At 53.9% G+C, this 27,062-nt stretch overlaps 1 protein-coding gene across 2 annotated transcripts in view; it reads right to left on the bottom strand.

The window, feature by feature from the left end:
• LMF1 (lipase maturation factor 1) overlaps positions 1-26,315 on the bottom strand; it is an 87,922-nt gene extending 61,607 nt beyond the window's left edge. The window contains exons 1-2 of one of the 2 annotated variants that reach the window (XM_021086874.1): positions 26,086-26,315; positions 9,208-9,514 (exon numbers count right to left, since the gene is read on the bottom strand). In XM_021086874.1, the coding sequence (XP_020942533.1) occupies positions 9,208-9,514; positions 26,086-26,272 (494 nt within the window). In that variant the 5' untranslated portion in view covers positions 26,273-26,315. The remainder of the gene's footprint in view (positions 1-9,207; positions 9,515-26,085) is intronic. The other variant, XM_021086875.1, reaches the window with a different exon arrangement.

The raw sequence follows: 27,062 nt of genomic DNA, 5'->3' as shown, positions 1-27,062 counted from the left end.
AAAAAACTCAAACTGGATAAAAGACCTAAATATAAACCAGACACTGCAGAACTCTTAGAGGAAAACATAGGCCAAACACTCTCCGATATAAACCACAGCAATATCTTCTCAGGTCCACCTCCTTGAGTAATGAACATAAAAACACAAATCAACGGATGGGACCTAATTAAACTGCAAAGTTTCTGGACAGCAAAGGAAACCCTAAACAAAATGAAAAGAGAGCTCACAGAATGGGAGAAGATATTTGCAAATGAAGCGACTGACAAGGGATTAATCTCCAAAATAAACACCTCCTGCAGCTCAATACCAAAAAAACCCCCAAACGACCCCATTGAAAAACGGGCAGAAGGTCTAAATAGACATTTTGCCAAAGACGACATACTGATGGCCAAAAAAACCCACAACAACACATGAACAGACGCTCAACATCACTAATTATTAGAGAATGAAAATCAAACCTATGAGGTACCAACTTACACCAGTCAGAATAGCTGTCATCAAAAAATCTGCCAACAATAAATGCTGCAGAAGGTCTGGCAAAAAGGGAACCCTCTTACACTGTTAGTGGGAATGTAAACTGGTACAACCACTAAGGAAAATGGTACAGAGGTTCCTCAAAAAACTAAAAATATAACTACCATGTGATCTAGCAACCCACTCTTGGGCATCTATCCAGAGAAAAATTTGAAAAGGTACATGCACCCCAGTGTTCACTGCAGCATCATACACAATAGCCAAGACATGGAAGCAACCTACACGTCCATCAACAGAGGAAAGGATAAAGAAGCTGTGGTCACATCATCAACAGGATATCATTCAGCCGATAACAAGAACCAACTGATGCCATCTGCAGCAGCGTGGACGGACCTAGAGAGCAGCATACTAAGTGAAACTAATCAGACAGAGAAAGACAAAGCCCACTTATCGCAAGTGCCACAACCACCACCAACAGACCCCGGGACCAGCCATGAGGAATGAAAAGGAGCGAGGCGACTACACTTGCCACTCCATGGGTAAACCGTGAAGCCTCTGCTCAGTGACAGAAGGGGGACACAGAGGCCACGTGGTGTGACTCCATCTGCGGGAAACGGCCAGAGCAGGCGCGTCTGCAGAGACAGAGGCAGAGAGCAGGTGCCAGGGCCTGAGACGGCGCGCGGGAGTGAAGGTGATGACATGTTCTAGACGTGGATGGTGGTGGTTCCCGTGCACGGGAAAGCGTCGCATTGTACGGCGTGTCAGTAACGACGTTAGTAAAAAGCTGCTGGGTGAAACACGTGTCGATGAAAGGGCAAGAGCCTGAGACTGGCCTCAACGCTGCCAGGGAAGGGAGCGCAGAGCGCGGGGGTGCAAGGAGGGCTCGCCACCCGCCTGCCTCCCATGAGGGTGGGCCTGCCCACCTGAGAGGGTAGGACGCAGACCCTGCCAGCAGGGTGAGGCCAGGGTCCTTCTCACTGCGTCGGGGCGCTTACCAATCCCAGCCCTAAGCAGGCTGAGTCCGCAAGGCGGTGGGGACAGCACGTGAGCCTCTTCCTCCAAACAGACTGCTGAGCTCCCGTCATAAAACCTTTATACACAGGCTACTCCAACAAGGAAGCCCACTGGGTGAGTTCTCTCAATACACAACCTTGCTGAGCAGAGACGGGGAAGGGGCCAACTTTTAAAACCTCTCCAAGAATGGATGTTTTACCTTTTTCTTGGCCACACCCATGGCATGTGGAAGTTCCCAGCCAGGGATCCATCCAGAGCCACAGCTGCGGCCACGTCCGATCCTTAACCCAACTGCACCACAAGGGAACTCACGACCTTTTACATTTTTATCAGAACCAACTGGAGACTGAAAGCTGAGAGGCTGGAGCCAGCCTCACCCAACCCCCACCACCTGCCTGCCGCCTGGCACCACAACACAGTGGCCCTGTGGCAGCTGGGCTTGCAGCCTCACTGCGTCACATCTGCTCAGGGCATTTGGAGGAAAGGCGTTCTTCTGTAAGGTCACCTGTCTGGACTATGAAAGTGCAAGGCTGCCCGACGTAAGATTTTAAAGTACAGTTGGTCACATCTCACTATGCGAAAAGCTAGACGCGTCCTCAGACGTCTACAGCTTTACCCTACTCGTAACAGCCGGGACTGCTTTAGACGAGGTGGCCAACCCTGCAACCACTTTGGGGAGTGGTCTGTTGTTCATTCTTTAGAGAAACTCAAGTCAGCCTTCTTCTAAGAGACCCGGAGTTTGCTCCAAGGAGTCTGGGTAACGCATCTCCCCAGGTGGGAAGCAGGAGAAGCGGGCAGGGGCCGAGCCAGCCTCCACGTGCCTGCCTGCAGCCCCATGGCCTCGTCTTGCCCCAGTGACAGGCTGGCTCCTCCGTCACAGGCGCCTCTGACTGGGCGACCACCGCAGGTTTCCAGCCACTTTTCGCCTAGGGAGAAGGCATTGGGGACGAGCACTTCAGCCTGCTCTCCCCTGGCTGCGGACGGGCCAGCTGTGACTGCAGAAACCCCACTGTCCTGCCCAGCGCAGAGAGCATCCCAGAGGCCCACTCAGGAGGCGGGTGGCCAGGGACTCGCCGGAAGCGTGCTCTTTCAAGCCAGGCCTGGCAGTACTGTGTGGTGATGCTGCACGGAGGCTGGCAGCATGGAAGGCCGGACAAGCTGGAGCAGCGCCCCCGTCCTGCTGAGGCCGCGTCCCTGCTCCTGCCCGGCGGGCACCCGGCCTGGTGAGCCACGCCTCTGCCAAGGGCACGGGGCCTCCACACAAGGGCAGAGGCCGCCCTGGACCTCATAAAACTGTGCAGGAACTCACTTCTACACCTCAAATCTGTCTACACCTATAAAAGTGACAGGGCCATGAGCATCCGTGGATGTCGCCGTGTTTAAGGCCAAAGTACAGTTCTGGTGCTTAAGGGTCTGAGTGCGGCGCCGCGCAGAGCCCCTCCCGGCGCCACTGAGGTCCATCCTCAGTCCCTCCCCCCAGAGGCGAGCGCCCCGGCGGCTCCCGCCACAGGAAGGGCCCCAGAGCCAAGCTCCTGGACATAATCCTCTCTTCTTTGTGGGGGGGCCAGGAAGGTGGGAAGAGGAAAGTGGGCTCCACAGCCCCCCCCTGAGGGGCAACAAAGGAGCACTGCGGGCGTCCCACCACAGCAGAGCGCAGATAAGAGTCAGAAACCCAGCTCACGGAGTTCCGGTCCTGACGAGGATCCAAGAGGATGCAGGTCCAACCCCTGGTCTCGCCCATCCACGGGCCCCGTCTGCTGGCCGGGATCGTGCTGTCAGGTGTCTCCTCGGCCCCTGCATCCACGCTGTGTCCTCGTTGGAGGCCGTGGGGCGGGCGTCCACAAAGCACAGATCTGTCCCGTGTCCACGTGCTCACTTAGTTGTTGGTTGTGTCGCTGTGGACGCGTGTGGTTTTCAGTGCCGCGAGGTCTGTCCTCTTGCTCTAGGTGTTTAAACTTCCCGGGGACCAGGGACACTGAAGAGCGGCAGCCAGAGCTCAGAATGCGTCACGGTGGCAGCCCTAGCGGCCTCGCACTGGACTGGACGGTGCTGTTCTGCTGCAGGGGCGGCTGGAGCCCAGCTGTCCCTTCCACGGCTGTGTCTTCAGTCAGCACCGGTTCGTCCAGGGAGCGGGATTTTTTTTAGGGCCGCACCTGAGACATACGGAAGCTCCCAGCCTAGGAGTCAGACCGGAGTTGTAGCTGCCGGCCTACACCACAGCCACAGCCACGCAGGATCCGAGCCGCGTCTGCAGCCTACACCACGGTGCCCGGCCACGCCAGCAGACGGGCACGTAGGGGGCGAGGCCCGGTGCTGAACCGACACGTTGACAGCAGTGCTTCTCCTCCCGAACCCACCCCCATCAGCAACGAGAAAACATCAGACACAGCCGGCCGGAGGGACCGTCCACAACCTGCCTGACGGTCCCCTCGCCACTGGCCAGGCACCGAGACAAGAGCGTCTGTGACGCTGTCCCAGCCCAGAGGAGCCCAGGGGGCGCAGCGACCACGTCGGCAGGCCTGGACAGGGTCCAGGACGGGAAGGACTGAGGACACGTGGGTAAGCGATGGGGTCAACACCGGCTCAGTAAGTGGGACAAACGCACCGTCCAGCCCAGAGCATGACCGCGGGGACCGGCGTGGGGACCCAGGACCTCGGCACGCTTCTGTGGTCATGCAGTCAACCTCAAACTGTTCCAGAAACAAAGCTGGCGGAATTTAAAAGCCCAGGCAGCTGGGCAGCAGGAGACCCGAGCCTCAGGAGAGGCACTGCTAACCCCACAAACGAAACACAGGAAGCACAGCCGTCACCTGGAGGCCAGTCCAGGAGGGACCCGCCAGCCGAGCACTGGGACACCCGGCGGGCCAGCCCGAGGCACCTTGCGGTCAACCCGGTGCCCGGTCGCCTCCCACCCCGTCACACCCGCCAGCACTGTGTCCTCTGCCGACAAGGCCTCCTCTCTAAAACCCAGATGGGACCAAGCGTGTCACAGAGCTGTCCTGCTGCCTGCCACTGACGACCGTGACGCCTGCTGTCACCCGGATCCCAGGCACCATTAAACCAAAGCCTCGTCCCACCAGGCCCGACGGTGCCGCCTCACGGGGTGTCCGGCCGCAGGAGGCTGGCCTCGCCCTCACTTCCCTTCTGGCAGAACCGCCCTGCGTCACCTCCTTCCCCAGGCGCAGGAGTCACAGGCGTCAGCCAGCTGCGCCTGGCTGCCTGCTGTGTCCTCGGGCAGGAGGCGGAGGGCTTCTCCACAGAGCCGGGCAGCAGAGCCGCCGCCTAAGCAAAGGCCGCGAGGGAAGGGCACCGCTGCCTCTGGCCGCCCAGGTCCAAGGTCTTCCCCGCCCAGCCCACAGCTCCACCGCCAGCCAGCTTGTGAGTCTGTGGAACAGGGGGCCCCAGGGCAGGGGTCGTTCCCACCCCCACAAGGCGCCTGACAGCAGCCCTGGTCTAGAGGCTACAGGGCCGGCTGCCAGGACCTGGAAGACCAAGCCCAAGTCTGCCTGGCCTTCAACCCCGGGTGGGGCCAAGGCCCATGAGGACGGCGCAGTTCATCCTCGCGGATCTGCCCACGAGTGAAAACGCCACCCTTTAACTGCTGGCCTTGGATGGCGGAAACGCAAAGGAAGCTGGCACACCTGTTCCTGATCAACCTCGGGGGCCTGGGAGCAGGAGAGCCGATGGCCCCTCCGGACTCAGGCCAACCGGTGCTGGCAGCTATGGAAGGTTCCAGAAACACTGGGTCACGTGAGGAGGATAGAGCCTGGTGAGACACAGGCGAGGAGGAGTCACGAAGAAGCCCCAGGTCGCCCCAGTGGGCCACATGGGGAGGCAGGCCAAGTGTGGACGCACTGACTCGTGGAGCTGGGGGGCACAGCCACAGCGACAACACAGGCGGGGCGTTTACGGGGCCTGGCCAGGTCTCAGCGCGCTCAGGGCGGGCTGAGCGAGCCGCGTGCCTGCTCCCGCAGCCACAGCCTGGCCCTGGGCTGCCCGCTGCCTCTAGGTGCAGCTCTGGGACAGGACCCTGAGAGCCGGAACCCGCGGGGCACACGACCCCAGCCTGCCCTCCGCCTCGAGGCCCTTGTTCCCACCACGAGGTGGGACGGCTGTGATCCCCCTCCTCCCTGCCACTGCCGAGACAAGGTCATAAAGAGGCTTTTCTGGCTCCGTTGAAAGTGTCGCTTCCCAAGTCTGAGGACCCGGGTCATCCCCTACAGAGCGCTATCCCCGCCACCGACGCTGCTCCCCCCACCAGAGGACCTGGCCGTCACCACCGCGAAGTGGATTCATGGGGCTCCCGCCGGCCGAGCTGTGCACACGCTGGACCACGTCAGGAGGGCGGTGGAGGGCAGTCAGGGTCCCAGCACAAGCAGGCCATCGGGGAGGGTGACTTGCCACGATGCCTTGCTCGGCAGCAACGGACCACACATCTGCTGAGAACACTCCCCTCCTGCGCTGGGGCTCCGTCGCAGATGCTGGCCAGGGCCAGCAGGAGCGGAGGGGGCGCCCACTTAAGAGAAGAGAGAGGGGCTCCTTGCGGAGCAGCAGCCACAGCACACGCGAGCAAGGCCGGGCAGGCACCCTGCCATGAGACCCAGACACGGGGGCTGCCGTGCCAGCAGAGATGTGCCGCGTGCACCTGCCTGGCGCCTCCTCGCTCCACGGTGACTTCCTGTCCCCCCCAGGCCGCCAGCTGGACAACACTTGAAAGTCGTCCCATCAACAGTGTCCATTATCTGAGCATCTCACCCCAAGAGATATCCTTTCCTCTCAAGTTACAATAAACAGGACATGAAAGAAGAGCGTCTCCCCTCACGCCGGGCACCGAGGTGAGGAGAGCCCGGTTTCCACGTCTGCGGCCTCTGTCGCCCAGTCCCTTTTCGGCCTCACTCTGAACACCCGAAACCAGCATCCGTCAAGGATGCTTGAGACCCCTTCCAGACCGAGGGGCCTGCCTCCAACAGCCTCCCCTGGGGTCCCATGTCTGGGCCCCAGCAAGCAGCCTGCAGTCCAGCCAGGGTCTGGTCAATAACCCACTGGTCTCCACTGACAGGTCGCTGTTTCCTTTTAGATTTTTCATCTACGACCCGCAAGGTGTCGCTCCGAGGGCTGAAGTGAATTCGAGCCACATTTCTTTACACACCAGGTGGAGGACAGAGCGTCTCCTCCCGTGAAAAAGTACAAGGCTCCAACTGGCCACACATACGTCGACCTGTTTTCAAATGCCGCTCTGACCCGCTCACGCACGGCGTGACTGAAGGGAACAGTGTGTGAGGTAAACCCGTCCGTGGTGCCGTTTTCCCAGGCATCACGTGTGGTCCTGCACGCCAGCCTCGAGGACACTGCAGAGCGCCCCGTGTGTCCCTCCATCACCCGGCTGTTAGAATGAGATGAGGGAGCCTAGAGCGCTCTCTCCTCCGACCCACACTGAAGTCACATGTCCCTGAGTTCCCTGGAGGCCCAAGGGCTGAGGGTCAGGCATTGTCAGTGCAGCAGCTCAGGTCACTGCTGTGGCACGGGTTCAACCGCTGGCCCAGGAACTTCCACATGCCACGCTTGCGGCCAAAACCAAACCAAACCAAATCACATGTCCTAAGGAAAAGGAGCCACTAACCAGAGAGCCTGGAGGCGGGCAGCGATGGCCTGCGGCCACCGAGAAGGCCAGACGCCAAGGTGAGAGCACCCCAGGAACGCAGGTGGGGAGGAGCAGGTGGGAGGGAAGGAGCTCCGTTCACCTCACAGCTGCCTGATGGGCCCCAGGGTCCGGCGCCGAGTGGGCACCAGCCCTGCTTCCACCCGCGCCGCCTGGGCTTGAGGAAGCAAAGGCTGTAAGTCAGATGTAAATGCCTTTCTCCTGGAAGCCGACACACCTTCCGTATGGAACTGAACCACCGGTGTCAGCACGTCCTGGCCGCCAGCCACTGGGGACGCTGCAGCTGAGCGGCGCCCGTGGCTGCTGCTTCTGATTCACAGGCTCATGCCAGGCAGCTGAGTCCCCGAGCCTCGGCCGAAACTCCTCCCCTGACGACCAGGGTGCTGTGGTCAACACAACGCGTCCACACCAGGCTCCCAGGAGCACGGATGGCAGGTGGGGTGAGAACTGGGCCTCCTCTGCACACTGCACTGTGGGCAGGTGTCTTCTGCTGTGACACTGGTGTCACTCGCACTTGCTCAGGGACCAGGGCCCAGACCACAGGAGACAGGATGAGGCCCATGACGGTACCTGGCACACGGGACAACCTTGGGACAAGATAAACCGACAAGTGGCACTGAGGACTCGGGCGTCTGGGTTAAAACTCACTCACTGTCGTGGACCACAACCTCGGCAGCGCCCCTGATGTGGTCCAGCACCCCAGAGCTTCAGGCCTCCCGATGAACCTCCCCCCCCGCCCCCGAGGCAGAGGCCCCAGCTGTGAACATCTAAGCAGGAGCCCAGAGCTGCCCCACTTCCTGCTCGTCTACACGGACAGCACCCCCCCCACTTCCTGCTGGTCTCCACGGACAGCGCCCCCCCCACGTCCCGCTCCTCTCTATGGACAGCGCCCCCCCTCACTTCCTGCTGGTCTCCACGGACAGCACCCCCTCACTTCCTACTCGTCTTCTCGGACAGCACCCCACTTCCTGCTCGCACCCCCCACTTCCTGCTGGTCTCCACGGACAGCGCCCCCCCCACTTCCTGCTCGTCTTCTCAGACAGCACCCCCCCACACTTCCTGCTCGCACCCCCCAACTTCCTGCTCATCTCCACGGACAGCGCCCCCCCACTTCCTGCTCGTCTTCTCAGACAGCACTCCCCCACACTTCCTGCCTGCACCCCCCCCACTTCCTGCTCGTCTCCACGGACAGCACCCCCTCCTCCCCATCCTCCTCATTCACACGGACAGCACCTCCGCCTCCGCCTCCTGCTCCTCCTCACACACCACAGCCTCCTCCGCTGCCTACACGCGCACCACCCCAATCTGACTCCTTCCACGTCCAGGGAGACGCCACCCTCTCCCACACCCTACTTTCCTACAGGACAGGGACCCGACCCCAGAGCTTTTTGTCGAGGCTTCGCCTTTTCTTAGAGCATCGTCTGTGCTTCCTCTGGTAGGTGACTCTGCCCAAGGGCTGGAGCCCAGAACCTGAACCAGGGGCCCCTCCTCCGCTGTGGGTTCAAACCTGGTCCGGGCTTCACAGCCCCTGGACTGTTACCTGGGCCTGGCTCAAGCCGCTGGCTGCACGGACACCCCCATCTGCATGCCCTCGGGATGCCCCCCTGCCGGGGAGCTGCCCCCCTCTTCTGATCTCTTGGTGCTGCAGCGGGGCTGGCCTGCCCTGTGCCCCCTATGGCAGGCAGCTCCTCTCCACCAAGGAAGGGACAGCTGGGGGCAGGCGCAGGGCTGTAAGAGTCCAAGCCAGGCCCCGCCACCAGAGTGCGCCCAGCAGCCCGCCCAGCGACGGCACCTCCATCCCACGGTGCCTGCTGGCTCTGGGAGGCTGGTGCCGTGATCTCAGGCGCGGCCATGGCACCCCCCAGAATCCCGATGACTCCCAAAGGAGGAAGGCTCCTGGGGGCCAGCCGTGTCTACCGTGGTCTAACGCAAACGGTGGCGCTGTCTGAACTAAGGTGAGAAGGAAGCTTGCCCGGGGGCTCCTGCTGCCGAGAGGTCTCAGGGCGCTCTGTGGGGGTGCCATTCCCAGGGCCTTGGCCTACCGCACCCACCCCTCTTACCAGATCTGCCCCACGTTGACCAGGGACATGTAGAGGAGCCAGAGAGCAGCCATGAGGGCCATGTTGGCACAGCCGGAGACCAAGACGAAAGAGGAGATGCCCAGCCCGAGGAGCGCCAGGGCGTCCAGGTTGGAGTCCATGTGAGTCCAGTCCAGCAGCCAGAGGACGGTGGGGGTGGAGCTGACGGCGTCCCAGGCGCGCCCTCGGAAGTGCTGCTGCACGCGCCTCAGGTAGGCCCTGCAGGGCAGCAGCCCCCTGTCGCCAATCAGCTGCTTGTTCTGCTGGAAGGCCACCAAGAAGGCCACGACTGGAAGGAAAAGGAGACAAGAGGCACGTGAGGGCAAGAAGCCCTCTGCGGACACCCATCCGGTCTATGGGGCTCGGCTGGGCGGGACCAGGCAGTGTGGCCCACGGTTTGGAACCAAAGCATGGCCTCCGGGGGTCTGAGTGCTTCACAGAATCCCAGTATTTGAGGACCCAACCTGAGACGTCACCACGTAGTCTCTGAACCACGTGCCCAACCTACGTGCGCTGCATCTCCTCCCACAGGGCACACGCAGACACGAGAGACACACCACGTGGTTTTGTTTTTGTTTTTTGCTTTTTAGGGCTGCTCAGGCAGCAGATGGAAGTTCTCAGGGAGTGAATATGAGCTGCAGCAGCTGGCCTACGCCACAGCCACAGCCACACGGGTTCTGACCTGCGTCTGCCACCTACACCACAGCTCACACCAACGCCAGATCCTTAACCCACTGAAGGAGGCCAGGGAATGAACCTGCCTCCTTATGGATGCTAGTCAGGTTCATTACCACTGAGCCACAATGGGAACTCCCACCACAGGATTTATATAAAATATGTGCCTCGTTACATAAAATGGTTAACTACCCCAGAAAGAACTTTGCTTAAAGAAAATGAACAATAAAACAATAAAACACTTATGTTAGAAAAATAGAAAGGCCTCAAATCTAAACTTATACTTTCAGAAATCAAAAAAAAAGTTACATACAAAACAAGCAGCAGAAAAGTAACTTTTAAAAAAAGGTGAAATCAATCAAACTTAAAACTAGGGGGAAAAACCCTAGAAAATCAATACAACCAAAACTTGGTCCTTCAGTAAGAGCCATATAATTGACAGGACTCTAGCTGGATCAGATGAGAAAAGAAGGGAACACGCCAGCATGAGGGATGGGGAAGGAAACAGGCCAAGGACCCCAGACATAAAGATAGTACAGGAAGACTACAAGTCTCCTTAAGACCAGAAATTCCACAACTTAGATGAAATACGCCAATTTCTTGAAAGACAAGCTATCAAGACTTACAACAGAAGAAACAAAGATAATACATCACAACCTGTTTCATCTCAGAAATGCAAGGCTGTATCATTCTTCAAAAAAAAAACAATCAGGAGTTCCCGTCGTGGCTCAGTGGTTAACGAATCCGACTAGGAACCATGAGGTTGTGGGTTCGGTCCCTGCCCTTGCTCAGTGGGTTAACGATCCGGCGTTGCCGTGAGCTGTGGTGTAGGTTGCAGATGCGGCTCGGATCCCACGTTGCTGTGGCTCTGGCGTAGGCCGGTGGCTACAGCTCCGATTCAACCCCTAGCCTGGGAACCTCCATATGCCGCAGGAGCGGCCCAAGAAATAGCAACAACAACAACAACAGCAAAAAAAAAAAAAAGACAAAAAAAAAAAAAAAAAACAATCAATGTAGGAGTTCCCATTGTGGCACAGTGGAAACGAATCCAACTGGTGACCATGAGGTTGTGGGTTCGACCCCTGGCCTCGCTCAGTGGTTAAGGGTCTGGCATTGCTGTGAGGTGTGGTGTAGGTCGCAGATGTGGCTCAGATCTGGCGTTGCTGTGGCTGAGCTGTAGGCTGGCAGCTGTAGCTCCGATTCAACCCCTCGCCTGGGAACCTCCATATGCTGCAGGTGTGGCCTTAAAAATAAAACACACACACACACAAAAAAAATGTAATTCATGACACTAACAAACTAAATTAACAAAAGCATAAGATAGTATCAACAGACACACACACACACACACACACACACACACACACACACACACACACAAAGGACATTAAAGAATACATTCACCATAAAAAGAAACTTTCAGCAAATGAGGAAGAGAAGGGAATGCCATCACTGTCCACAAGGCAGCTATGAAAAACCTAAGACAAGATCACACCTAAAGATCAGTGGGAGCTCCCGCTGCGGCTCGGTGGAAACGAACCTGACTCGCATCCATGAGGACACAGGTTCGATCCCTGGCCTCGCTCAGTGGGTTACGGATCCAGCACTGCCGTGAGCCCTGGTGTAGGTTACAGACGCAGCTCAGATTTGGTGTGGCTGTGGCGTAGGCCGGCAGCTGTGGCTCCGATTAGAACCCTAGGCCTGGCACCTCCATATGCCGTGGCCCTAAAGAGACAAAGAAGTAAACGAAGATGAGTGACTGGATGCTCTTCCCCAAAGATCTGGAACAAAACAAGAGCATCTCTCTCACTGCTCCTACCCCAGGCGGCACGGGCATCCTCGCCAGCACAGTGAGGAAAGAATGAGAAAAAAGGTACTGGTTTAGAAAGGAAGAGATAGAACTCTCTCTATTAACGGATGTCATTACGGCAGATACAGCGCATCCCAAAGAATCAGCACCACCAACGAAAGCCCTCGTGGCACTGACACAAAGTGGTGAAGGTCACAGAATACTGGATCAAGGCACGAAAGTCAATCGTGCGCCTACACAGCCGCACTGCACAAACGCAATGTGAATTTTACAAAATTACAATAGGAGTTCTCCTGTGGCACTCTGGGTTAAGGATCCGGCTTTGTCACCACAGCGGTTGGGTCACTGCTGTGGTGCAGATTCGACCCCTGGCCCAGGCACGTCTACAAACCAAGGGCAGCACCCCCCCCATCACAACAGCAACCAAAAATGTGCCTAGTCTAACATCACCTAAGTGAAGGGGCAGGATCAGGATGTGGAGGAGTGAGACTCAGCACTCATCTTCTCCCGCAAACACATTACCAAACCCGTCCCCATGCAGAAGGATCTGCACAGAACACCTACCCAACACTGGCCAAAGACCTCGGACCTCCAAAAGTACAAGAAACCCGCCAGATACTGCACAGAACTAAAGGGAACCAAAAAAAGAGGCGGGGGAGAAGAGCAAAAAAGGAATCAGGACAGGACCAGCACTCCCGAGAGGGAGCAGTGAAGGAGGAAAGGCCACCTCGCTGACGGGGAGATCGGCTGGGACGGGGGGCAACCTTGAAGCCTCGGAGAAAAGCACGGCAGCCAGACAGAGAGAGAGCCTGTATGTTCAGCATGACCAAAGCAGCGCAGGAACCCTTCCAGCTGAAAGAATAGGAGAACTCCCCTGAAGGAGCAAACATGACACAGACCTCTTCGGGCTAAGAGTCACCGAGCTCAAAAAGGAGGTAATGAAAATACTGAAGAAATCCACAATGGAAATCAACGGAGTTTCCGTCGTGACTCGGCAGTAATGCATCCGGCTAGTATCCAAGAGGATGCAGGTTCCATCCCTGGCCTTGCTCAGAGTTAAGGATCTGGCATTGCTGCAGCTGCGGCATAGGTCACAGACGCAGCATGGATCCCGTGCTGCTGAGGCAAAGGCTGACAGGTGCAGCTCCAATTCAACCCCTAGCCTGGGAACCTCCATATGCCGCAGGTATGGCCCTAGAAAGAAAGAAAAAAAAAAAAAAGAATGGATACCAACACTAACACAGATCACTTTAAAAAGGAACTAGAATCTATAAGGAGGAGCCAATAAAATTAGAAAATCTGTCTGCAGAGACAAAAGTTGAGTTAAACACACTGAACAGCAAAATGAATAAAGAAGAGGAATGAATGCGTGACCTGGAAGACAGACTAATGGAAATCACCCGATCAGGACAGCAGGCAGGAAACCAAAGGAAGGAGCTGCCACTGCAGCCCAAAAGGGTCAGCCGTGTCTTGGAAGCACTGGGACGTGGGTTCGATACCCAGCCTGGTACAGTGGGTTAGAGCTGGCATTGCTGTAGCTGCAGCTTAGGTCTCAACTGTGGCTTGGATCTGATTCCTGGCCTGGGAGCGCCATATGCTGCAGGACAGCCAAAAATGAAAAAGAAAGAAACAAAGAAGAAGCAAGCAAGGAAGGGAGACCAAATTAAAAAAAAAAAAAGGAAAGCAATAATATAAGAGATCTATGAGGTAATATAAAGCCCGCCAATCTATGCATAATAGGGACCCCAGAGGAGAAGAAAAAGAAAACAGGATTGAAAATATATTTGAAAAAATTACGGCTGAAAGTTTTCCAAATCTAAAGAAGGAAATAGATACACAGAGAACACACAGGGTCCCAAACGAGATGAACCCAAACCAACCCAAGACATACTACAATAAAAACCACAGAAGATAAAGATAAGGAGAGGATTCTAAAGGCAGCAAGAGAAAAACAAAGAGTTAATTAAAACCTGTCAGGTTTTTAAGCTGATTTCTCTAGAGAAACACTCCAGGCAGAAGAGCAGGGCAGGTCCATTCAAAGTTGTAGGGGGAAGACATCTGCACCCTCGGACACTCTACCCGGGAAGACTATCATTTCAAACAGATGGCGAAAAAAAGAACTTCTCAGCCAAACAAAAACCAGAAGAATGCAGCAATACTAAATACATTCTAAAAGAACTACTGAAAGGTCTCTAAATAGGAAAGAAGAAGATAGAGGTTGGAGGAAACCACGATTGGGGTGGTTTTTTTTTTTTGGTCTTTTTAGGGTCACACCCACGGCATATGGAGGTTCCCAGACTAGGGGTCAAATCGGAGCTACAGCTGCTGGCCTACACCACAGCCACAGCAATGCAGGATCCCTAACCCACTAAGCAAGGCCAGGGATTGAACCCACCACCTCTTGGTTCCTAGTCGGATTCGTTAACCACTGAGCCATGATGGGAACTCCGGAAACCATGATTGGAAAGCAATCACTTAAGCCAGTATAAGGATCAAAAGGAAAAAAACCTATTCGAGAAAGTGATGATAAACACAAGGAGCAGCCAAAAGATAAACGTGAAGATGTAAAAAGACACCAACATCCTAAAATGTGGGAGAGTAAGAAAATCTAGACTCTTTCATTTATTTATTTTTGGGGGTCTTTTTAGAGCCACACCCATGGCACACGGAGGTTCCCAGGCTAGGGGTGGAATTGAAGCTGTAGCCGCCAGCTTACGCCACAGCCACAGCAGCACAAGATCTGGGCCGAATCTTCCACCTCCACCACCACAGCCCCCGGCAATGCCAGATCCTTACCCCACTGAGCGGGGCCAGGTATCAAAACCACCTCCTGATGGAGACTAGCCGGGTTTGCTAACCACTAAGCCACGGCAGCAACGCCCAGACTCCTTCCTTTTTTAGAACGTGTTTGAGCCTTTATGACGGTCGGTCTCCAACAAGCAGATATAGGAAGGGGTGAACAGACTTGAAAAACAGGGCCACCACAAATCAAAAACAAACAAACAATACATTCACAAAAACCAAAAAGCAGAGAACACAAGCATAAAATAAAAGGAAATCATCTAGGCAAAAAAAAAAAAGAAAGAAAGAAAGAAAGAAAAAGGAACAAAGGAGAAACATAGAAACAACTGGGAAACAAGGTTTAAAATGAAAATAAATACATTTTTATCAATAATTACCTTAAATGTTGGAGTTCCCGTGTGGCACGGCAGAAACAAACCCAATTAGGAACCATGAGGTTGTGGGTTCGATCCCTGGCCTTGCTCAGCGGGCTAAGGATCCAGCGTTGCCATGAGCTATGGTGCAGGTCATTAGAGGCGGCTCAGATCCCGAGTTGCTGTGGCTGTGGTGTAGGCCAGTGGCTGCAGCTCTGATTCGACCCCTAGCCTGCGAACCTCCACATGCTGCAGGTGCGGCCCTAACAAGCAAAAACAAAAATAAAATAAAATAATTTTAATAAATAAATAAATAATTACCTTAAATGTTAATGGACTAAATGCTCAAATCAAAAGACACAGAGCGGCAGACCGGATAAAAAAAAAAACAAGAACCTACAATATGCTGCCTGTAAGAGACCCATCTTAGGGCAAAGGACACATAAACTGAAAGTGAAGGGACAGAAAAAGATATTTCGTGCAAACGGAAATGATGGGAAAGTGGGAGTCCCAATACTCCTACCAGACAAAACAGACTTTAAAACAAAGGCCGTAAAGAAAGATAAAGAAGGACACTATTTAATGATAAAAGGATCAGTTCAAGAAAAGGCTATGACATCCGTCAATATATATGCTCCTATACGGGAGCACCCACATACATAAAACAAATGCTAACAGACATAAAAAGAGAGACCGTGATGGGAACAGCAACAGCAGGAGACTTCAACACCCCAATCACTCAATGGCCAGGCCCTCTACACAGAGGATCAGTAAGACAGCAGAGATCCTGAATGACGCAAAAGAAACCTCAGACTTAACGGGTGTTTTCAGGGCATGACATCGAAGAAAATCAGAATACAAAGGAGTTCCCACTGTGGCACGGCAGAAACAAATCCAACTAGGAACCATGAGGTTGCAGGTTCGACCCCTGGCCTCGCTCAGTGAGTTAAGGATCCAGTGTTGCCGTGAGCTGTGGTGCAGGTTGCAGACATGGCTCGGATCTGGTGTGGCTGTGGTTGTGATGCAGGCCGGCAGCTACAGCTCCAATTGGACCCCTAGCCTGGGAATCTCCATATGCAGCAGGTGCAACACTAAAAAGACAAAAGACAGACAAAACAAAACAAAATCAGAACATACATTCTTTCCAAGTGAACATGAACATTCTTTAGGATTGCCCACACTCTAGGGTCGAAACCAACCTCAACAAATTTAAGAGCATAGAAATTATCCCCAGCATCGTCTCTGACCACAAAGGCATCCAAATAGAAATCAACCACAGGTTAGAGAGAGAGAGAGAGAACTGCATGGAGACTAAACAACACGCTACTAAAAACCCAATGGGTCAATGAGCAAATCAAAACGGAAATTAAAAAAATACCTCGAGACAAACAATAATGAAAACACAACCATTCAAACTCCATGGGATCCTGCAGAAGCAGTTCTTAGAGGGAAGTTCCTAGAGACACAACACAGGCCTTCCTCACAAAAGAAGAAAAACATCAAATCAACAACCCAACCCACCAACTGAAAGATCTAGAAAAAGAGGAACAAATAAAACTCAAGTCAGCAGAAGGAAGGAAATCATAAAGAGAAGAAATCAATAAAACAGAGATTAAAAAAAAAAGAAAAAAATTGGTAAAACCAAGAGCAAGGGTAAACAAAATTGACAAGCCTCTGGCCAGACTCACCAAGAAGAGAGAAAACCCAAATATAATAAGAAATGAAAAAGGAATAACCTCAAATGTACTGCAGAAACACAGAAAACCCTAAGAGAATACCTTGAACAACTGCACACCAACCAACTAGACAACCTAGAAGAAACGGACAACTTTCTACAAACATACAGCCTACCAAAACCGAATCAAGAAAAAACAGCTCATTTCAACAGACCAATCACTAGAAATGAAATGGACTACATAACAAAAACACTCCTTACAGGAGTCATGGCACGGCGGAAACGAACCCGAATAGGAACCATTAAGTTTCGGGTTCAATCCCTGGCCTTGCTCAGTGGGTTAAGGATCTGGCGTTGCTGTGAGCGGTGCTGTAGGTCGCAGACGCGGCTTGGATCTGATTTTGCTGTGGCTGTGGTGTAGGCCAGTGGCTGTATCTCTGAGCAAACTCCTAGCCTGGGAACCTCCATATGCTGCAGGTGCAGCCCTAAAAATAAAAGCAAAACGAAAACAAAAACACTCCCTACAAACAAAAGTCCAGGACCAGATGGCTTCACAGGCGAATTCTATCAAACACACAAATCCTTCTTAAACTTTTCCAAAAACTGGAAAAGAAGGAACACTCCCAAAGACATGCTATGAAGGAAGCCACTGTCATCACCCAAATACCAAACCGAGACAAAGGTACTACCAAAAAAGAAAATTATAGGCCGATACCTTTGACGAATATAGACGCAAAAATTCTCAACAAACTTTTAGCCAATTGAATCCAACAACACATAAAAAACACCTCACACCACAAGCAAGTGGAATTTACCCCAAGTTCACAAGGATGGTTCAACTTATGCAAATCAATCAACGTCATCCACCACATTAACCAAAGAAAACTCAAAAACCACATCATCATCTCAACAGATGCAGAAGAAGTATGACAATATCCAACATCCACTCATGAAAAAAACTCTTACTAAAGTGGGTATAGAGAGAACATAACTCAACATTATAGAAGCCGTTTGTGACAAGCCCACAGCCAACATAATACTCAACAGAGAAAAGCTGAAAGCCTTCCCGCGAAAATGTGGACCGAGACAAGGATATCCACTCTTATCACTTCTATTCAGGTAGTATTAGAAGTCCTTGACACAACAGTCAGACAAGAAAAAGAAATAAAAGGTATCCAGATGGGAAGAGAAGAGGTAAAATGATCATTACGTGCAAATGACACGACACTATACACAGAACACCCTCAGGACTCCACACAAAACCCACCAGCTCTGATAAAGGAATTCAGCAAAGAGGATACAAACATTCAGAAATTGGTTGCATTTCTGCATACTAACAATGAAATATCAGACTGTGAATTTCGGAAGATGGCATAAAGACGTAAACGTAACTCAAAATGGCTTAAAGACACCAGAAAGCTCCTAGAAGAGAACACAGGCAAAACACTCTCTGATACCAACGGGGCAAACGTTTTCTCAGGCCAGTCTCCCAAGGCAATAGAAATAAAAAGAAACAAATAGCACCTAATCAATCTTACAGGGTTCTGTGCAGCAAAGGAAACCATAAAACAAAATGAAAAGACAACCTACAGAATGGGAGAAAAGAGTTGCCAACAATACGACTGACAAGGGCTTAATCTCCAAAATGCTCAACATCACTAATTGTTACAGAAATGCAAATCAAAACTACAACCTACAAGACCACAATGAGGTGCCACTTCGCACCAATCAGAATGGCCATCATTAATAAGCCTACAAATAAGAAATGCCGGAGGGGGAGGGTAGGGGGGAGAAAGTCGGAGGGATGGGGAGCTTGGGGTTAACAGATGCAAACTATTGCTTTTGGAATGGATTAACAATGAGATCCTGCTGTGTAGCACTGAGAACTTATGTCTAGATACTTACAATGGAGCACGACAATGAGAAAAAATTATGTACACATGTATGTGTAACTGGGTCCCCATGCTGTATAGTGGGAAAAAAGTGTGTTGGGGAAATAACAATAAAAAATAAAAAATTAAATAAATAAAAATAGGATGTAATCAAAGAAATGCTGGAGAGGGTGTGGAGAAAGGAGAACAAACCCTCCTTCACTGTTGGTGGGAATGAAAATTGATGCAACCACTATGGAGGCTCCTCAGGAAACTAAATACAGAACTACTGTAAGATCCAGCAACTCCACTCCTGGGCATCTATCAGGCAAAATTACAATTCAAAAAGATACATGCACCCATATGTTCACAGCAGCACTATTCACAACAGCCAAGACATGGAAACAATCTAAATGTCCATGGACAGCTGAATGGATCAAGCTGTGGTACATACACACAATGGAATACTACTCAGCCACTAAAAAGAACAAAATGATACCATTTGCAGCAACATGGATGCAATTAAGAGATTCTCATACAAAGTCAAGTCAGCAAAAGAAAGACAAATACCATATGATATCACTTCTCTGTGGAATCTAAAATATGGCACAAATGAACCTGTCTACAGAACAGGTGTGCAGACATAGAGAACAGACCTATGGCTGCTAGTGGGGAATGGAGAGGGAGTGGGATGGATGGGGAGTTTGGGGTTAGTAGACGCAAACTATTCCATTTAGAATGGATAAGCAATGAGGTACTGCTGTACAGCACAGGGAACTCCACCCAGTCTTTGGGACAGACCATGACGGAAGATCACATAAGAACAGGGATGTGCATATATACGTATGACTGGGCCACTTTGCTGTACAGCAGAAATCAGCACGACACTGTAAATCAACTGTAATTTTAAAATTTTAAATAAATATATGTAGAGTCTGTATGCGAAAAGCTACAAAACATGATGAAAGAAATCAAGGAAGATTTAAATACATGGAAAGGTTCACTGTGTTCATTAACGGTGAGAGTCAGCATTAATAAGACGTGACTTCTCCCCAGTCTAATCCACAGCTTCGGTGCAATCTCAATCAAAACATCCAGTAAGCTTTTCTGCAGATACTGACAAGCTGATGTTAAAACGTACATGTAAAAGCAAAGGAACGAGAACAGCCAAAGTAATTCTCGTAAAGAACAAAGTTTCCTTCACCCAATATCAAGACTCACTACAACACAAAGCTACAGGAATCAAGACCACGCAGTATCGGCAGAAGAGCAGACTCATAAACCAATGGACAAGACTAGAGGGCCCAGAAACAGACTTACACAGAACGTCAACTGACTTTTGGCAAAGGTGCAAAGACAAGTTAATGGAGAGAGACTGGGCATCATACCCAAAAGGTGAACCTGGACACACACCTCCCACCTCACACCAAACTTACTCGAAAAGGACCAGAGCCCTAAATGCAAAACATGAGAGTACGGAACTTCTAGAAGAAAATAAAGAAGAAAATCTGTGTTTTGAGGGTTTGCCAATACGTTTTTAGATACAACACCAAAAGCACGATCCATGACAGAAAATACTGATAAACTCTACTTTATTAAATGCAAACCTTTTGCTCTGTAAAAGGCATTTTTAGGAGAATGAAAACACAAGCCACAGACTGGGGAAAATGTATGCAAATCGCCTATCTGATGAAAGACTCACATTCGGAATACTTAAAGTACTGTTAAAACCCAACAATAAGAAAACAAGCCATCCAGTTTTTAAAAGGGCAAAAGATCTGGACACTGAAAGTCATCCGCTTCACACAAAGAAGATACACAGATGGCAAATAAACACATGAAAAGATGCTTAATATCATTCCTTACTGGGGAAATGCCAATTAAAACCACAACGAAATACCACCGCACACCTATCATAACAGCCAAAATCCAAAAAACTGAAAATACCAAATGCTCCAGAGAGTTGAGAACAACAGGAACTCATTCACTGTTGGTGGGATGCACACTGGCGCGGTCACCCCGGAGGACAGTTCGGCCGTTTCCTATAAACACAGCTTTACCGTACAACCCAGCAACTACCCTCTTAGGGATTCACCCAAGTGAACTGGAAACTTGCATTTACACAAAACCCTGCATGCAAATGTTTATAGGAGCTGGGTTCCTAACTGCTAAAACTGCAAACGACACAGATGTCCCTTGGCGCTGGATGGATAACGCAACCGTCAGGCACTCACACAACGGAATGATATTCAGAGAAGACAGCAGTGGGGCGCTGGTTCACGAAACGGCAGGAAAGGATCGCAACCTCCTTTTATGGAGCAAAGCAACTCAGACCCGAAAGCTACACACGGTAAGAATCCATTCATCGGACACACTGGCAAAGGCGGAGCCTCAGGTAGAACGCGGATCTCCACATGCCAGGGGCTGGCGCGGGAGGCAGCTGACTATGTGTACAGGGACATTTTTCAGGGGGTGAAGCCGCTCTGAGTGATGGTGACCATGTGTTTGTCAAAACCCTTAAGACTGTACATCGCAGAAGTAACGTATGTAAACTAGCACAGCGGCCTAGGCGGCAGGTCGAGGGATGCCAGGACGGAATGCAGACGGGGACAAGTGAATCAAACCCACTGCAGACGAGAGCACGACCACAGTGGACGCGAGGCAGGAGGGGCATGGCCTAAGTCCCTCTGGAAACTGTTTTGAGTGAGAACAGTAAGGACGAAGACAAGGGACCATATAGAAACACTGGAGTCTAACTGGGGGGTGTGAGCAGCTCTGAAACCACTCTGCATGTGCACTGGGGTTAAGCAGGATTTCTCACTAGCAGGCATGGAAGTTCCAGATAAGCGAGAAGGGAGGACCAACACTCGCCCGCCCCCCCACCCCGCCCCATGCACTGGATCAGAATCAGAGATGCCAACGTGAACTCACGTCTACCCTAACACAAACTCACACGGACACACAGAGCCTGATCGTATGCAAGTGTGCACACACATACGTAGCCTAGCTCAGTCTGCTAAGACGGTGTGGAGGCAGGGACACCCCAGGAGCAAGGGGCACTCTCGACACCCAGATCTGGGCTCCTAACCCCATTCTCCAATGAAAGGACCCAGGGCTCCCAGAGAAACGGCAGGTGTTGGGACTGGGAAATGAGAGGAGCCTGCAGCCAGCATCCTGTGGTACCACAGAGTAAGGAAGCGCTCGAAGAATAAAGGACGAGGCCCGTTACAGAGACACGGGAGACTCGGGGCAGAGCCACCAAAGACGGGAGCCGGACAATCCGATATCACAATGAGCAACAGTGCTGCCCCATAACCCAGTGTAAAACACAGGACATTCGCTAAGCAGATTCTCTATAGAGGAGATGCAGACAACACGGGGATGCCCCCACCCCACCCCAGGGTCCTGGAGCGCGGACTGGACCCCACTTGGCTCCCAGAGGATAGAGAGCCGCAAGGAGCAGGGCCCCTCTCCTCTGTGGGAGTCTCCCCAAACCCACAACCTGTCCAGCGACCAGACACGCTCAGGGTGAGGGCCATTCTACCAACCACGTGACCGCACCTGCTCAAAACGTCAAGGCCGTAAAGAGACTGCTGCAGACCAGCGGGGGCCAAGGAGCCCTGACGGCTGGTGCAGTGTGGGGACCCTGGCCCGGAAGGGGCGCTAGTGGAAATTCGAAAAAATCTGGAGTTTGGTTAATGGGTTTTTTGTTTGTTTTAAGGTGAATGTTCCTTCAAACACGTGGCTCACTGCACTACAGGAAGAAAACTGGGGCCTGACCCTGACACCTCCATGACAGTGGCCATCGGGGATGTCAGGAGGAGGACTCGCCTGCTCTTCTCCCCATGACCCTCCTCCTGCTGCCTCTACTGCTGGACCGAAGCTGCCCAAGTCACATGCCACTGACTTGCCTGGCAACGTGGAGGCCACCCTCACAGTGGTGCCCACCCAGTCCTGGCCACGCATGCGTGCGTGTGGGTGCCCCATCTCTCCCGACTCAGACGGCTCCTGCACACTCCAGAAGCCACTTCAGGCTCTTCCACCCACAGGGGCCGAGGTAGCAAGAGCTAAGCAGCTGGACACTCTCATTCCCTGCAACCACAGCCCAGAGTCTGGTTCCACGAAAGAAAAATGAGATCTGGTCTCCCCCGTTAAATCGTTTAAAAAAAGTGAATCTAAGGCAAGCAGTGCAGGAAATGTCCCACCTTACTTACAGGGAAAAATGAAAAGAGGACGGATTTAAATTTCGGAAGAGAAAAACCTATTCAGTTTTCACTTCTGTTACAGAAATGGCCAATAGAGGAGTTCCGTTGTGGCTCAGCGGTAACGAACCCAACTAGTATCTGTGAGGACAAGGGTTTGATCCCTGGCCCCACTCAGTGGGTTAAGGATCTGGCGTTGCCAAGAGCTGGGGTGTAGGCTGCAGATGAGGCTTGGATCCTGTGTGGCTGTGCCTGTGACACAGGCCAGCAGCCGCAGCTGCAGCTCTGGTTTGACCCCTAGCCTGGGAACTGCCATATGCCTAGGGTGCAGCCCTAAAAAGAAAAAAAGAAAAAAAAAAATGGCCAAGTAGAAAGTAGAAAAAAATTTCCAAAATATCACAGGATCTCAGAGCTAAACCAAACCAACAACCTCAGAAAGGCTCAGTCAGCCCCCGCCCCACTGGAGGAAAGAGTCACCCCCCCACAAAGCCCCCTACCCCACCGGCTCTAGGGAGGAAGGAGACAGGCCCAGGCATGAGACTCTAGCTGCTTCCTGACCTAGGAGAGGGGACCAAGGCCACCCAACCTGCATCATCAAGGAGGTCTGCAAAGATTTCCTTAAAAAAAAAAAAAAAATTGGGTTTTCTCTCCCCTTCGGATAAAGGGCTATAAACTAAATCAGAATCACCTCTGCGATGTCCCTGTCCACCGGGCGGTTCCATTGAATGTGGTGAAATTCTGGACCTGGGCACAATAAGCCCCAGTGCGTCCTCTCTGCAGGCGTGTGCTGCAGGGAGCGCAGAGAGAGCAGTGCTTGTGTCTTCAACAAACAGGGAGCACTTTAGAGACGCCTGCAAATCTAAGCAGCCCTGGAGGGGCCTGGAGGGAAGACGGAGAACTAACTGCACGAGAACTCTCAGAAGCGCTGAAAGCTCAGAACGACAAAAAAAGAAGCGGGAGTCCAGCACTCTTGTGGCTCCATTTGTCCTCACATTTTCCAAAGAAAAGCTAAGAGTTCAGCAAATGCGGGTGCGGGACTGCGGACGGGCCGCCAGGCTGGGCCTCCAGACCCAGGTGAGCCTTGTGACGGGGAGCGGGACGAGCTGCAGCTGTGGGAGCTTCGCCTCCGCCGCTGTGATGGCTGCTGTGACCGGCAGCGGGCAGATCCGCTCCACCAGCAGCAGGACCACCCGCCCGACGCTGCAGAGCCTCGGCTCCGAGGGGCGGCCTTCACGATGAACCGTGAACACAGGCCAAGCCTCTCAGAGCCCTCTGAGCGCTCCGGCAAAGGTGTGGAACCAGAGGGGGCCCGGGCCCTGATGGACGGCTGGTCGCTCAGAAGCACAGGGGATGCCAGGACCGAGGGGGGGGGGGTCTGCGCGGACGCCGGGCACTTGGCGTCAGAAGGAGCGCGTCCCCTCGAGCAGTGTCTGGACCGTCAGAGGATTCATCGGTGTGCGAAAAAACCCACGCGCGCGGTCGAGGTCAGAGGCATGTGAGCAGGAGAAATCAGAGTGTTTCCCTTCGGTCACCCGCCAGGGAGCAGGAGTCAGGCCGTATAAGACTCCTGGACGCCACCGAGCTCCGAAGAAGCACAGGCCCGGGCGACTTCTGTGCGACCGAGAAGGACACAGACAGTTCACCTTCTCCACGCTCTTTGCTAGAAAGCGGACTGGGTGCGCACGCTTTAAAGAGAGAACAACCCCCAAATAAGAAAGGAGATCCAAGGAATTAGGACTTCAATGACAGAGGACCAGAGGCCTCTCGGGTGGGCAGTCTGCGCCGTCAGTGTCACGGCCAGGGTGCCGATGGGGGGGGGGGGAACACAGTTGGAAAAGTATCCCGTGGTGACACGGAGTATTGATAAAGGCCGCAGAAAGGCAAGGAAATTTATGGAAGGGGAGCTGCTCCCAGGTGACAAAGGATGGAGGTATGAAAACCGTCCCTGGATGCAAGGAGCTCCCAGGGCGACACCAGACAGGCTCCTGGCTTAGGAACTGTTAGCTGTGCAGACGCCTGTTGTCCAGCCTGGCAGTCCCAGAGAACAAGTGTACCAACGTCAGGGAAAGGTGCCCAGAGCCCATGGCATTGTGGGATTTCCCCGGGAGTTAAGGGGCTCAGAGGGAGTCTGCGGTGAGACCCACAACTCTCCAGAAAGAGATCAAGGCAGGATGACTGCCTCCTTGCCCGGGTCATCTCAGCCAGAGACCCTCTCCGCCCGGAAGATGCGAAAAACTGGTTTCTTCGAGCGGCTGAACCCCACCCTACCGCCCCGCCACCCCCAATAGAGAGAAGCCAGGGGAAAAAACCCATCTGCCAGGGCAAATCATTCTGTACTCAGCACCAGGCTTAAAATATCTGCTCGCCCCGGTGGCTGGAAACGGTTCCCTTCTGAATTGAAGGGCGAATCCCTGTGGAGATCAAAGGCAGCCCCACTCCCTGGAAAGCCGAGCAGGGTTTTAAGCGGCGCTCTCTGCGAGCGGAGCCACCCACCGGGGTTTTTCCACTGTTACGGCGACGGTTTAAGGGACTATTAAAGTCTCGCAGATTAACTTTGCCTTGACTCCATCTTTCGCAAAATGACAGCTCAAACGTTTGGAATGATTATTCAATCCCGTGGAGACTAAAGCAATACCGGCAAGAACTATTTTTTATGGTAACTTAGAGCGCACGGGAGGCGGGGCTGAACCCCCCCATCCCTGCCCGCCGCCGCACGCGGCGGCCCTCGAAGGGCTCGCAGGACCCCCCGGCCCCACCCCGGGACCTGGCCCCGCGGAGCCCTCTCAGTGTTTGCTGAAGGCCGCTGTGCAAAGAGCTGCATGTCCCCCCCTTCTAACGCCGGCTCGAAGAGCTGCATGTCCACCCCTTCCAACGCGTCGGAAACGAAGCCGGCTCGCCGCGCCGGGGACCAGCGCCCTCTGGACCCTCCGGAAGGGGGACTTGCCCGCTGGCCCCAGATCACTCCTGCCGTGGACTGTCCCCCACCCCCACGGCCCCCGCAAGGCCACGTTCCTCTGAGAAGCCCGGCTGGGCTTCAGACGCCCTGCTCGGCTTCGGGCGTTTGCACCCGTCCGGGCGTGGGGACCAGGGCGGGCGTGTGTATTTCGCGCTGGGGGGCACCCGGGGGTCCAGCCTTGTGGTCGAGGAGACCCGGGAGGCAGGGGGGCCGGGGCTGGCCGCGAGGCTCTGCCCGGTCAAACCCGGCTAGCGCCCACCTCGCAGGTGAGTCCGCACCTGCTGCTCGTGCCTCAAAGCTGCCGAGCCGCGGGGAGGCCGCAGGCGCCGCAGACCGTGGAACTGCAGGCGGCAGAGCGGAGCCGCTGCCCCACGGACGCCCGGTCGGCGTGGGCGCCCCCGGTCCCGGCAGGGGGGAGGGGCGCGCGGCCGGGGCTCGGCGGGGAGCCCGCGGGGGGACGGCCTGTGGGGGCGGGGCGCGTGGAGGGGCACCATCGGGCAGGCCCCGCGGACTCACAGTAAACGAAAGCGAGGGCCTTCAGGAGCACGACCCTGGTGAGCCAGAAGGTGCCCGCGCGGAAGCGGGCCGGGCAGCTCATGGGGTCGCGCCCCGGCGGAGACGCGGGCTCCGGGCCCGCGGCCGCGGCCTTCCGCCGCCTCAGGGGATCCTCGGACGCCGCCATCGCCGGGCCCTCAGAACGCATGCGCGGGGGACGCCGCGCGCCGATCGCTCCGCCCCCGCCGAGAGGCCCCGCCCACAACTGGAGGTTCACGTGCGCCGCGGCCAGCCGCGCGCACGCTCGGGGGCGCTGCTGCTGCGGGGGTCGGGGGCTTCGCGCCTGAAAGACTGGCGGCGCCGCTGCGGGAGCCGGGTTGACCGCGTCGCTCCTTCACTCACTCGTTCATTGAATAAGCCGAGGTTGCAGAGGTCCCCAGTGCACGCCCCTACCCAGGAGCTCGCCCTCCTGGACTCTCACTCTAGGGAGGGCGGGAGGCACTGAATTCAGAGGCAGAAACGCAATGTGAAGGAGGCTCTTGGAAAGCATGTGTCTGACGATGTGATATGCATCCAGGGAGGCTGAGATGAGGGCAGCCAAGAACCCTGGAGGCTACCGTGCTCCCTCTGCATGCCCTGGCTGTGTGTGGAACTCACATTCGCGCAGAGGAAAGGCCGAGCAGGATTCACCACCCCAGGATTCCAGGCTGCCTCTGCCTGCATTGAGAAGGAGGAGTGGGTGGGCAGTTGCCTCGAAGGGGTCCCTTCCCAGCTCCCCACTTCTGCTATCTGAGGAGGATGCTGGGGTGGTGGCTCCACAGCTAGTGACAGACAGTTCAGGCAGCACCTGGGTCCTAATATTCAGACCCTTCAGCTCTCTTCCCCACCCCCACCCCCACCCCCGAAGTTTCTGCACAGGGCAACCAAGTCCCCTTAGCACTTCTCCTGGCTCTCGAGACTGGACCTCTAGCCAAGGGGGGAAAGTGGCTGGCTGAGGA

The sequence above is a fragment of the Sus scrofa genome, chromosome 3 (genome assembly GCF_000003025.6).
Source record: "Sus scrofa isolate TJ Tabasco breed Duroc chromosome 3, Sscrofa11.1, whole genome shotgun sequence".
Lineage (NCBI taxonomy): Eukaryota > Metazoa > Chordata > Mammalia > Artiodactyla > Suidae > Sus > Sus scrofa.
This window is presented reverse-complemented; position numbering and strand designations above follow the sequence as displayed.